This window comes from Cydia strobilella, chromosome 5, assembly GCF_947568885.1.
Source record: "Cydia strobilella chromosome 5, ilCydStro3.1, whole genome shotgun sequence".
NCBI classification, from domain to species: Eukaryota; Metazoa; Arthropoda; class Insecta; order Lepidoptera; family Tortricidae; genus Cydia; species Cydia strobilella.
The window spans coordinates 17,257,023-17,271,590 of NC_086045.1; the positions used below are offsets into that span (position 1 = coordinate 17,257,023).

The 14,568-nt window shown below is 38.9% G+C and overlaps 2 protein-coding genes across 2 annotated transcripts in view; one reads left to right on the top strand and one right to left on the bottom strand.

Annotated features, from left to right (window-relative positions):
- LOC134741530 (uncharacterized oxidoreductase YrbE-like) overlaps positions 1-431 on the bottom strand; it is a 445,968-nt gene extending 445,537 nt beyond the window's left edge. Inside the window, exon 1 of the mRNA XM_063674344.1 lies at positions 417-431. The gene's annotated coding sequence lies outside the window, so the exon portion shown is untranslated. The remainder of the gene's footprint in view (positions 1-416) is intronic.
- Positions 1-14,568, top strand: part of LOC134741509 (uncharacterized) — a 36,377-nt gene that overhangs the window by 11,609 nt on the left and 10,200 nt on the right. Inside the window, exons 2-6 of the mRNA XM_063674312.1 lie at positions 3,504-3,644; positions 8,577-8,847; positions 11,639-11,922; positions 12,333-12,547; positions 13,729-13,873. Coding sequence (XP_063530382.1) covers positions 3,528-3,644; positions 8,577-8,847; positions 11,639-11,922; positions 12,333-12,547; positions 13,729-13,873 — 1,032 coding nt within the window. The 5' untranslated portion in view covers positions 3,504-3,527. The remainder of the gene's footprint in view (positions 1-3,503; positions 3,645-8,576; positions 8,848-11,638; positions 11,923-12,332; positions 12,548-13,728; positions 13,874-14,568) is intronic.

The following is a 14,568-nucleotide window of genomic DNA, read 5'->3' on the forward strand; positions in this document are numbered from 1 at the left end:
AACGCTCGACATGTTTCACTCCGTACCGAGGAGCGTCATCAGGAGCTTGCGTCGACGGTGACGGACCGGCGCAGACTGCGGGCCGCAGCCCTCCGCGCCCGATGACTCCGCGCGGGCGCCGGTGGCGGCAGGGGGGGCGAGAAACTACCCTCGTTTACGGCATTAATGTCAAATGATGGGTTGCACACAACACTCACTACGTCATTCGCTAATGGTTCGTCCACACTGTCCACCGACGTAGTACCCAAAACAGTTTTCCAGCTCGGAGGCACTGACCAACCACAATCACGGTTAAAATTCGGATGACGACCAATTTCGATAGCCTCCCGTACTTTTCGCTGAATCACAAACTTTTCTTTCGCCAGCACGGTTACCTTATCGAAACGTATATAGTGAGTCGAATCCGAATCCAATACGTGTTCCGTCACCGCAGAACCCCGGCTATCCCTGTTCTTCATACTACGTGTGCTCGGACAATCTGGTGGAAATGTTTCGGCCCGTCTCTCCTATGTAGTTTCGCACATGTCGAGCGTTTTCGACTTAAAACACGTAAGTGACCCGTTATTAATATATTTAATATGGTATCGAATTTGTTCAGAAGTATTATTAAATAGGTAACTATAAAGTATGTCCACGAAAAAAGTGGTGGTGGATGATCTGGTATGTCTTTTAACCGAATGTAAATTCATGAAATAAAACTATGAAAACGGATTATATCGCGTATATTGAATTTATAATACATCCCGACGTTTCGAACCCTTTACAGAATGTAAATTATCAATAAGTTTTGTATTATAATAATTTAACAAAAATAAAATCGTATTTTAATGTATGGGTTAAAGTTAAAGAACCTCAAAACTATCTCAATCTGAATACAATTAGAAAAATTATTTCTTTTGTGAAAAGAGGACGTCATAGGGTATAATTTGGATTATCTAATTAAAAAAAAAAACTATTTGTATATTTTGCAGGAAAACTTGGTAAAGACTGCCAGAGGACGCTGTACAAGAAAACATTAGAAAATCTAACGGTATATCAAAATATATTTTTAATATGTAGTTAATATCCAAAAATTATGTACAAAACGTGCTGCTTTAAAAATTCACATTCATATAAAAGATTTACACTATTATGCATGACCATTTTTTTTCGTGGACAGACTTTAATTTCGATATGTAACTCTTTGTAAAATTTGGTAAAATGTTTACATGTTACGTTTGCATATTATGTAGGCTCGAGTCGGTCATGAACTAAGAACTGTTTAGAATGAAATCCCGTGAAGGACCGAAAGGAACTAAATCTTTTTGCACTCTCTTAATCGGTCTTTAGGTCCTTTAGTTCAGTGGGATTGGAGAGCGCATGACTGAGTGAAACGGTAAATGGATGGAACGAAACGGTTGACACTGTCCTTGGCACGAGTGTGAACGAGATGAATGAACGACGTGACACTCCTAAGCCCGTAAAGGGGCCCACTGGGCCAAGGGGCCGGACGATATCGGCCTGTCAGTTGTTCGGATCTGTCAAATTTTTGTTCTAACTGACAGGCCGATATCGTCCGGCGGACTGATAGTCAGTGGGCCCCTTAAAATATGAAGGAAAATCAAATATTTTTTCATATTTGATTTTTTTGTATTTAATATCGACAAATCGTATCCTACAAGTTAAATTGTATTCAGTTACTAAATATTGGGAATAATCCAATGAAAAACCGATTCCTATTCATTCCCGGCTCCCGAACTGAACTAAAGGAACTAAAAGACCGAACTAGTGCGTTTGACCGGTTGACCGAGAGCGGAGCGCTCTCTGTGTAGTGACCGAGCAGGCACAAGCCTAATATTATGTTATCTGCTCTCATTATTACCAAATAGTAAGCACGCGTACTTATTAATGATATATTCTGGCACGCACTCTGCCCCATACCGTATCTCCAGGGCAATTATTCCCAATTTACCAAATGTATCGCCTCAGTCGAACTGGTATACTAATGATCGAAAGAACTGAAACGATTATGCGCCATCGGAGATCACATTTATACTGGAATACTGGAAACATGACTCGTTGCGCTCTACGGTGAAAAACACCGCAGAACTCGGTTTCACGAACCAGTCGCGTGGCTTAGGTTTTTTATACACTCGCAGTTGGTTTGTTGTCGATGTGCTCCGCCGGCCGGCGTTCAAAACACGCTCCACGATACCTACTGATAACAACTCTTGCCTTTGCCGGCGCACGCAGATCTGATATTAACTGATAAACGAGTACTCATTTGTTGCCGATTGTGATTTACGGTCATTCATACCCACCAGTGCTGTGATGTTTGACATGCGAGTAGTGACGCTAATTTCATCATTTTTACGGCCGTAAGTGTCTTGCTTACCAAGTACAAACATTACACAGGTTCAGTAATTATAGTTGAGCTAAATCAGATGGACTTTTATTTCGGCCAGGGCTGGTAGAGTCAAAAAAGTTTGCCTGATACTCGTACGAGCTTAACTATACCTATACATCCAAGGAGATTTTTCGTAATTGTTCTCTATGTTATAATACCTGTATTTAATTACTGCCTTTTGGCCAACTTTGCACCGTTTTTTGGCCAGTTGAAATTTGAGTTTAGAAATGCGATCTGCAGAGGAGAACCGGACATACGAAAGCATTTTTGCCCAAGCTGAAACGGAGACCTTCGCTAACGTTCGGTCAATTAAACAGGGAAGTTGAATTATAAGAAAGTAATAAAATAATGTAAATGTTAGGTCTAACTATTCTCTACTTCACGATCATGAGTAGGTAGTCCGTCTTTTTTAGGGTTCCGTACCCAAAGGGTAAAAACGGGACCATTCTAGTCGAAAAAAGCACCTCTTCATAATGTCCAAAAAATTCACTGCCAAAGTTTCTTACTTGTTGTTTTTTTATTTATTCGCAACTGTATTAAAATACGTCGTTAGATACACGTGCGGAAATGTCATTCTTCACTCGTCCCGAGTCTTACATACTTAGTAATGACATACTTTCTGCACTAGCATCGAAATGTACTGTTATTATCAGTCAGTAAAGAGCCCATAGATACCTTAAAATCTAGCGATTAAGATGTATTTATATCTTTTAAAATAGTACCTTCTAGCGACCCGCCCCGGCTTCGCACGGGTAGTTCAACGAATTTACACAAAACCTTTACAAATTATACATATTAACCTTCCTCTTGAAGCACTCTATCTTTTTTTTAAAACCGCATCAAAATCCGTTGCGTAGTTTTAAAGATCTAAGCATACATAGGGACAGACAGACGGACAGACAGCGGAAAGCGACTTTGTTTTATACTATGTAGTGAAAAACTAAACCTGGAATAGAACGCATTATGGCTGCGATATGTAATGCAACACGGCGGTGTCAGCGAGCCGGTCCCATAACCGCCTGGACTTGACACTTTTTGGCCAAAACTTCTTTGGTGAAAACATAATTACTTGTTGAACTGTATTAGTGATTATACAGTGATTTTCTATCTGTTGCAGGCTCAAAGGTGACGAAGGCTCAACATGACGGTGGAGAAGAGCAAAGGTGCTCAGACAAAGATGATCCCGCCCGCGACGCGGAAGGTCGCCCCCGACGGCGGCTGGGCGTGGATGGTTTGCTTAGGTGTCAGCTTAGTTAATGTAAGTCATTTGGTCTTTGAATAAAGTATTTATTTATTTAGTAAGCACCGTAAAACGGGGTGGCTTTAAAATGCAGGGGCGAATTCGTACATTTCAGTTTTTAAGCCATAATATACATTTATGCGGATTTTTTAAACAGTAGATCAACATATTTACTTAGTAATCTAACTAGTTACACGAACAGTTTCAGTTAATAATGAGTAACGTTAGTTTTGAGACCGTTTTAAAACTATCAAAATGACCACACAATTTCCGAACAACTGACAGGCCGATATCTTCCGGCGGACTAATAGTCAGTGGGCCCCTTAGATTTTAAGGATATAGAGTACTTAATACGTCTACATTAAACTCTACTTATAATTCAAGGCCAAAAAACTAGGACAATGTTGCCACTGCAATCAAATATGTGTGCGATAGTATATTCCTTTATTCATCAAAAAACACGCTATAGTACATTTCGATGCTACTGCGGAAAGTATATTATTACTCATTACTTCACAAGTACCGAGATATCTCGCCTACGGCTCGAGGCAAAATTCGGGACGAGCGATGTATGACATTTCCGCACGTGTATTGAACGACGTTTTTTAATACAGTTGCGAAAATATAAGAAAAATAACAAGTAAGGAATTCTGTGTCATCATTGACATTGACATTATATGAAGAGGTGTTTTTATTAGCTTTTATTCGACTAGAATGGATGTTGTTATTATTATTATTGAACCCACATTAATGAGGTTTTTTTTAAATTGCATGTTCTATAGAACATAGACACAATTGTAAATATAAAACATTGTACTATTATTAACCCAAGTATCGTTATTTACGATTATTTGTGTATCGTATATTTATAAAAAAACAATATCGAATGTTGCCTTCTTGCAGTAAGAAAAAACGCCTACTCTTTGACGGGCGTTCCGTTCCATTCAGACAACTTATTAAGAACGGTTTTTCAATATTCGATATTAAAAAATAAACGTGTTATAATGATGAAGAGGTAAGTAATAAAATATGAAACATCTGGGGGCACGGCAGTGCCCCCGCCAAGTCAAGCAAAACAAAGAGGCACGGCCGTACCATCCTTTTCCCGAAGCCACTCAGGCCATTTTCAACGTCCTGTAATTTTGTGATAGCTAAAGCTAGAACCCTGAATTTTCAGTGACGTATAGAGAGCATAATATGATTTAGATATATTCCCAATAACATGTAATGTTTGGATGAGGCCACGAATGCCTGGCTAGCTGGACCGAGCCCAAATTTTCCAAGTAGACCAAAAAGGCAAAGGGCCTGGGACACTTTGACCTCCATCGCCACGCTTAAATCACTCACAGAGACTTCATCAGGCAGGGATCTGGCTAGGTTATTGGCAGTGTCTAAGCCAGAGTCTGGGCACTGGCTTTATGCCTACCCCTCGCCCCATTTAGGAACATTCATAGACCCCGAAACCCTCCGGATAGCTCCGGCTCGGAGCTGGGATTTGCATTGGCCACAGTTGCGCCTCTTGTGGAGCCCCTGTAGATCGACTCGGCCACCACGGCCTCTCATGCTCCTCGGGCGCCGGCCGTCTCTCCCGCCACGCCGCTCTTAACGACATCCTCCGAAGGGCGCTCGTCAGTGCCAACGTCCCCGCAGCTCTGGAACCCCAGATTGTGCGGGGCGACGGTAAGCGCCCTGACGGGATGTCTTTGATTCCATGGAGGATGGGCCGCGCGCTGGTACGGGACGCCACTTGCACCGACACGCTGGCGGCGTCCTACCTCCCAGCAACCAGCAAACGAGCGGGAGCCGCGGCGGACGCCCGGGAACGCCTCAAGGTCACTAAGTATAGTTGTCTCGGCGACCAATACTTTTTCTCACCATTTGGCGTCGAGACACTCGGACCTTGGGGCAAGGGTGCACTCGGGCTCCACAAGGAGCTCAGTAAACGCCTGAGGGAGGCAACGGGCGACCCTCGCAAGGGCAGCTTTCTCGCACAAAGGATTGCGATTGCAATACAGCGCGGGAATGTTGCCTGCGTGTTGGGAACCCTGCCCAAGGGTCCCGATTTAGTTGTAAGTTTTTAGTTTTTAGTATTTATTTTTAAGTAAGGTTTTTTTAGTTTTAGTTAGTTTATTTTAATGTGATCGTGAGCACTCACTCACGATCATCATAATTCTAAGGTACTTCTAGCAGACCCACATGCTCCAAATTTGAGACGTATTTAGTTTTTAGCGTATTAAGCCAACAAAAACTTAAAAATACTGCAATACCAGTCACGTTTTAAATATTCAATAACTGCACAAGTAAGTTTGTAATCCTATATAAATATATGCGATAACAAAGTTACGTTTGCAGCTCCTACAATTAGTAGGTTAAGTATAGGTACACTACGTTGTACGATGTGAGTATGAATTAAGATGTGTATAATTATGATATGTGTATACATAGTATGAGTATGGTATGTACTGTATGTAATGTATGTAATGTACACGAAAAGAAGGACTGCCTACAAAAAGAGATGAGATCCAATCAAAAACATTACATGTAAAAAGATGCAAGTCTCGCAACGCAGTTCTTCTATTACAAAAAAGTTTTGAGATGTAATGTGAAACCAAGTCGGTTATTTTAGTCAGTGCCAGGGGGTGTTAAAACCGTAACAATATTAGATACCTTTATTTTTTTAATACATACATATAATGACTTGGCAATCGCACACAATACTTTACTTGTAGAAGTTGTACTCGTATATGTGTATTGCTCAAACTGCATGTCTTTAGGGCTAGCGCTATGTTCAATTAGGATTATTTTAAATAGTTGACGATTTATCCTAATGTCATGGACTATGTAGTCATGCGATTGCCAAGTCATTATATGTATGTATTAAAAAAATAAAGGTATCTAATATTGTTACGGTTTTAACACCCCCTGGCAATGACTAAAATAACCGACTTGGTTTCACATCAAAATGCCAAAATAAAGAATAGAATACACATTCAGCCAATCAGCTGAGCCTGAGGAACTATACTAAAGAGAGGTTAAGAGGGGAGGGGTGAGATGACAGAACGAGATGGTTTTAATTTAATTAAACATTTAGTTGGAGTAGCTGAGAAACTGCTATTTTTGTTTGTCCTTGTCATTCTTACTTTTAAACATTTCACGTTAAACAGTCGACGTAGTGTTGTTCCCACACCAAAGCTTGGTGGGCAACAATGAAACCGACTAAATTATGGGGTTATTTTCGGTATGTTGTCAGGAATATTAATACGTGTTTTTAATTTCGTTGCATTGCGTATGTTTTTTTTCTTCTCGGGCGCACGCATGTTGCAACTTAATAGTTTACTTGCTTTGGATCTGTGCACTATTATGTTTGCGAGTTTGTCCTTTATATGAAGTTGAACGAGTTGAACAAACTTTGAAATTATTTGTCATTCTTGGCGTCAAGCGTCAACGTTAAAAATAAATTGACATTGATTGTTTACTATAATCACTATAATAACTTCGTTTCGCTGCATTTTTTTGTAGGTCAGCAAATGTACGGAGTTTGGTGGTACCTGTAGTCATTTAATAACATTAACAGTCATCGTATAATGCCTGTAAATCAGCTTCATTGTTTAAAACTATAAATAATTCTATATGAAGTTTATTCGACCAACACAACCGTTTGTTGTCCGAGTATGTAAAACGAGTCTGCATACAACACGCCACTTGTTCATAATTATCATTGCTTAATCAGACCTTTTGTGCTCACGTGCTAATTGACACAATTACTTTTAAGTGCATTGCGTTCGCGACATTCTTTATTTTGTAAATTGATCTACAGGACTCTAGTTTCCGTTTAATCGGGAGAAATTTAAAACGCTTTCAATTATGTTGACGAGTGATAATCATTCTGCCTGTTTATTTACCCATATGCCGTGGTATTATATATTATATAATATTATTTTGAAATATTACATGAAAAATGGTATAAAATGTTTCATGTCGTCAAAAATTAGGTACCTCCCCTACCTTTTCAGAAATCGGATTCTAGCCTTCAACAAAATGATACCCCAGTGCCGTTGATATTCGTATCAATGAGTGAATTAGTGCCATCATTCGTTTAACAATTTTTATCTAAAGTGTCATCATTAAAGTAATCGATATCAATAATTGTTAATGATATGATAGTAGATGTTTATGCTATACTTTTAGAAATATGTATAGGTATATAAGTAGTTGGGTATTGCCAAAATTATTAATGACGGCATTATGCTTTTATGCAGTGCCTATTACGTGCAAAAGCGCGTGACTGCGTAAATGAGGTTATCTTATTATTATTGGTCCTTGAAGACTTCGGCACTAAGCATTATTACCTTATTTACTAAGTACTATAATCTTATTGGGTTCATTGTGATAATGATAATGTTTAGTATAATAGTTAGGCATTCAACCCAAGCTAAAAATTTTTTTTATTTAAACTGTAATGTTACATTTTATGTGTTCTTTATTTGTTACTATTGTTTGTGCCCGATAACAATTAATGAAAAAATTATGTGCACTAATTTGTATTTATTGACAAACTTTTGGTATAAGGTCAATACTATCACATCACCGTAGGCGGTACACATCAGCACATCACAAAAAAGGGGTCAAGAATATGCAGTAGCTAGCAATTTTTTTGTCACCCATTAAGTCAATATATGATGAAATAAACCCATGGAAAAGGATTATATCGCGTATATTGAATTAATAACATATCCCCATAGTTCCAACGTCGTTATTTCCATAGTTTTATTTCATGAGTAACTATCGCGGTAACCAAAGACAATATTCAATATATGATGTTGATAAGATGACTTTCATTCGTTCGTTAATTTAAATTTCCTTTCCCCATTATAAGCCCATGCAACAAGATATTTTTGCGACTTATCTATTAGTGCATCATTCTTAAATTGGACACATTTCAATTTTCAGTTTTCAACGCGTTCACTGGAGCCGTCATTCGGTCTCCTGTTTAAAGATCTGCTGGACGAGCTAGGCGTCCGGACGACGGGCGCGTCCGTCATTGCGAGCACGCTCGACTCTGTCGTCAACTTTTCCGGATTCCTCGTGGGGCCTGTCATAAAGACCTTCTCCTACAGAAAAGTCTGCCTTGTCGGCTCGACAATATGCGCCCTGGGTCTATTGTTCACCGCCCCGGCGAACAGCATGGCCCATATCTTAGCCACGTACAGCATTCTAGGGGGTAAGTTAAATCACATTGGCGGCACGTGGAGTTGACGATAGCTCATAAGAGCTAACGTCCGATAACGGCACGTTTATGACAACCTGTAATTAACGATCAGCTTTTGTTCCTAAAGCCGATATTTGAGAGCTAAGTATACCTACTGAAGTTAACGGTCGTTAGCAAACTAAATGAACTGTGTTTTCTAGGATATTTAGTTTCACTTTGCTTTCACCATACTATTACTATTCGTGTTGCCTCTTACCGTAAACCGTTATCGTATTTATATTTGACTTACATACTTTTTTGGTAAAAATCAAATGCGTAATTGCGTAACACTCAAGCAACTATTTTATTTTAAATATGACATTAATACTTACTTAAAGTCTTTAGATATTAGGATATACTTTATAGAAGACTAATCATTTGATAATAGCTCGTAAAAAGAATAAATATTAGACTATTTATTACAGGTACATTTATTATACAAATATCTTAATGTTTGTTAATTTTATGATTCACACTCGGTACTTCTAAGCGTTAAATGATTTAATGCCTTGTTGTAAAACAATTTTATGAGTCGTTAAAAGGAACCTTGTTATGGCTCTCGTTTTGCGTCACTTCCAAATGTAGTTATAACTGGAGTGTGAAATTACAATTGTAGAATTGTAGCAGGAAGCTAGTGAAGATTATCAGAAAACGCTGTTCAACAAAATATAGGTACGGGGGAATATATAATGCTGAAACTCACAGACAACTTAACGTTATATAGATTGTATTTTTAGGGTTCCGTACCTCAAAAAGAAAAAACGGAACCCTTATAGGATCACTCGTGCGTCTGTCTGTCCGTCTGTCACAGCCTATTTTCTCCGAAACTACTGGACCAATTAAGTTGAAATTTGGTATACATATGTAAGTTTGTGACCCAAAGATGGACATGTAACGTTAACAAATGAATTATAAAGGGGGCCACTTTCGGGGGTAAATGAGAAAATTAAAAAAAAAAGTTTTTCAAAGTATATCGTGTTACATATCAAATGAAAGTGCTTATTGTGAGAATCTCAAATATATTTTTTTTATAATTTTAGGATAAACAGTTTAGAAGTTATTCAAGAAAATAGGCAAAAAATTACCATTCCCCCTCCCCTTTATCTCCGAAACTACTGGGTCTAAAATTTTGAAAAAAAATACACAAAATACATTTTTTTACCTATAGATTACAGGAAAACCTATTAGAAATGTGCAGTCAAGCGTGAGTCGGACTTAATAACTTAGTTTTTGATCCGACTCCTGCGGGTTTTTTAAAGACATTTCACTCACGTTTCACATAAAAAATACATTGTTTAATTTGTGTAATGTACGGAACCCTTGGAACGCGAGTCCGACTCGCACTTGGCCGGTTTTTATTATGTAGTTTGATATCCACAAATCATTAAAAAAAGCGCTGCTTGAAAATCCTCATTCATTTACAAGATTTACCATATCATGCATGACCAGATTTTTTCGTGTCCATACTTTATGTACAAAGAGACAGCTGACCCTGTAGTCCTCGTTTAATTAAAATAATCGCTGCTAATAAACACGGACGCTTTGTGCTAATTACTCATATTGGTTCCTACGTGAACAATTCGTTTTCATCCAGTCTGTTTACGCAACCTCTACATAGAGTAGTGTGCAATATAAGAGCAGTATATTTATACCAGAGTAAATTGAGTTAATCATATCTAAAAATAGGTTATAGACGGTCATGGTTTGTCGTATGGACGGCACTATCACCTGAGCTTAAGCAAGCAAACAAACCAATTAGTCAGTCAAAAATCAATAACAAAGTCAGAATGATTGATTAGTACACCCTGCGAGAAATAACGTCTCATGGAAAAGTTTCATTTTTTAGGGTTCCGTACCGAAAGGGTAAAAACGGGACCCTATTACTAAGACTCCGCTGTCTGTCTGTCTGTCCGTCTGCCACCAGGCTGTATCTCATGAACCGTGATAGCTAGACAGTTGAAATTTTCACAGATGATGTATTTCTGTTGCCGCTATAACAACAAATACTAAAAACAGAATAAAATAAATATTTAAGTGGGGCTCCTATACAACAAACGTGATTTTATGGCCGTTTTTTGCGTAATGGTACGGAACCCTTCGTGCGCTAGTCCGACTCGCACTTAGCCAGTTTTTTTCTAAATGAGATGGGTGTAGATGTAAACTTCGACTTCGATTGAAAACAATGGGCATACCAATACTAAATTGAAATAATTGTACATAATTGTAAATTTTTAATTCAGAATTTACAGGAAGTAAATAAGCCGGTTTTTAATGATTATTTTTTTACTTCCAATATTATTTAAGCAAAATGAACAGTAAATTAGATTAGATAGATTAGATATATTTATTTCACAACATATGATTACAGTAAAAATTACATTAATGTCAATTTATAAGAATCTACATTGTGATCATCAGAAATAAATTTATATAATAGCATAATAATCCAATATTAATTTCATTAATTATACATTATATGAAAAAATTCCCCTGTTCAGTTTTAATTAATGTAAAGTGATGCAGAAGAATAAAAATAAAACTTCGAATGTGATCGATCAAAAGTTACATTTTTCCCTTAATTTTCATTTCCTCGTTGACTGTTATTAATGTCGTAATATTGCATGCAGCTATTATATGTTAAAAGTTTATTTTTAGTAGGTAGGTCAGGCCAGTAATGCGAATTTGCACTAGAAACAGCATTAAGACACCATAAATCAAAATCCTGTCATCTATAATTTAGAAATAACTGTTTTACTAATTCCAGGATTCGGCGTAGGGCTTGCGTCATCGTCGTCCTTCGTGTCACTGAATCACTACTTCACCAAGAAACGAGGCCAGGCCGTCGGCCTCTCCATGGCCGGCACCGGCTTCGGCCTCATGGTGATGCCGCAACTAGTCAAGATATTGCTGGAAGAGTACGGGTTCCGGTGGACGGTGGTGATCCTCGGCGGCCTCGCCTTCCACGCCGTGCTGGGCTCCTGCCTTCTGCAGCCAGTCAAACGGCATCTCAAGAAGGAACCGGTTGACTGCGAAATGCAGACTGTTAAGGTTGGTATTACATAATACTATGTATTATTCGTTGTAAAGTCGGTTACCACGTTAACGTATAACTGTTACATATTTAACATGACTCAAATTTACTTTAAAGATTTTTTTAGCACATATGATCAAGTTAATCAAAAATATACTAAATTTCAAAGAACAGTCGACGTTGCACATTTTAACAGATTTGCACCGTGTTATGATTAAACTTTGACTCCGACTGTACAGTCGAACAGAAAAAAATATGTGGAGACTTAATTCTTTTAAAACGTGTTCACTATTTGCGTTTGAATATACTATTAAACTATTATCCCGAAGAGATCGATAGAGACGCCCAGCTAGGAAACTAAACTATATTTTTTATCACAATCTACCACACAATATTTAGTTTGACACCGATATACCTCTCGTTTCAGGAGATGGAGTGTATATTGGAGAGCGACGAGGAGGAGGTGGACAAGTTCGAGATCAACCCGCTGGTGACGCACCCGATGCCGAAGCTGACGCCGCAGCGCTCGCTCGGCAACACGAACGCCAACCACCCCTCCGTGCGCACCGTGGGCATGCCGCGCGCCGCCACGGCCGACAAGCCGCTGCAGGACTTCGACAAGAAGAACAAACTAGGCTCGAGGTGCGCGTTGGAGGATTTTGTTTATTTGTTTATTTGTTTATTATTATACATATCAGCACTTACAGATAAACCTTACGTGCTAATAGTGTTGTTAGTAATTATTTCATGTGATTATACACTAATATAATTCTACATATTCATCTTTCTGTTATTATACAATTCTATCAAATGTTTCATTACGAATTATATCATTAAATAGGTACATACTTATATTATATTATTATGTCATTATGAAATTATACTAAATTATCATCATTATGTATGTCACATGTCACATTATTAACTATTTTTTTATTGTAACAAATATTACAGTACAATTTAATCCAAACGAAATTTCAACAAATCATTATTATTTTCACAGTATAAATTAAATTCACATTAACAAATAAAAGATACAACATAACATAATATAATCTAAACTTAATTACAAACGTTTACAACAATTATGTCACAGATTCTACAATAGAGCTAGGGGTTACAATACTTTCCAAGTAACGAGATGTTGCACTTAAAAATTTAGTCTCCGGGGAGAAGAAAATGTCAAGCTGCTTGTCGCTGTCCAGTATGTCATTCATGAATTTTAACGCGTGGTGCAGTGGAGAGGAGGCGAGCGCGCGCGTGCGCGCTGGAGGAATGGAGAAGAGATCGCGGCGGCGAGTACGCAGTTGTTTATGATTTGCCATCTTGTGGCCTCAATCGGAAACATAAATATCTACATTGCCTAAGCAAGTGCTAGCTACTAGGGCTTCAAAATACCGGAGCTTTCGCAATACCGGTATTAATACCGGTATTGGCGACTTCAATACCGGGATCCCGGGATTTTTTGATAATAATAAAAACCAAGTAATTTTGAAATAAAAATACCAAATTTTAATCAACTTCTTTTTTATTATTCATGCGTGTTAATACGTGTAAAAATACTACATTTTTAACAACGATTTCACTTAATAATAAGCCTCTTTTTCTCTCTATTGACTAATTTCTGCACTTGCAGCTCAATCGAATACATAAACATTTTTAGTATAAAAGGTACAATGATTTTCTAACATAAATAAAGTAGCACTTTCGTAGGCGGGTTATCAGCTCACCAGTCACCACCGCCTAGGCTAGGACTGCTAGGAGGCCGTGAAAGTTGAAACTAGTCACTATATTTAATTATTAATTTTTTTTTGTTTGTGTAGCTTGAACACATCGGTGTCGGTGGCGGCCATGCCGCGCGTGACGTCGGCGGCCAACGTGAGCGAGGTGCGGCGCCGCAAGGTGTCCGTCATCTCCAACATCTCCAACATGGACTTCACCGGCAGCTACCTGCAGCTCTATCTCGATGTAGGTGTTGGTGTAGCTTGAACACATCGGTGTCGGTGGCGGCCATGCCGCGCGTGACGTCGGCGGCCAACGTGAGCGAGGTGCGGCGCCGCAAGGTGTCCGTCATCTCCAACATCTTCAACATGGACTTCACCGGCAGCTACCTGCAGCTCTATCTCGATGTAGGTGTTGGTGTAGCTTGAACACATCGGTGTCGGTGGCGGCCATGCCGCGCGTGACGTCGGCGGCCAACGTGAGCGAGGTGCGGCGCCGCAAGGTGTCCGTCATCTCCAACATCTTCAACATGGACTTCACCGGCAGCTACCTGCAGCTCTATCTCGATGTAGGTGTTGGTGTAGCTTGAACACGGAACCCTAAAAACAAGGTGGCGCTGTACGGCTCCTTACATTATGCGGTCACTCTGGTTGTTAAAAGTGGACTTTTTACAGTTTTACAAGTATTGTGCCTTCTAGTTCGGCTGTCAAACTCAGACGCATTTTTCTCTTCCACAATGAACACTTGAATAACTGAATGTATTTTGGCAGCTGGCCGTGTTAGTCGAAAAATGCCGGTAAAATAATATTTACAAATTACAAAATTAAATTAAGGTCATGTGGGGTAAGAGAAACACAGTTTATTTTGCTTGGGACACGAGAAACAGTATGATTATGAAGTATTTTCTTGACCCAGTATTTCTCTTACCCAATGAGGGGTAA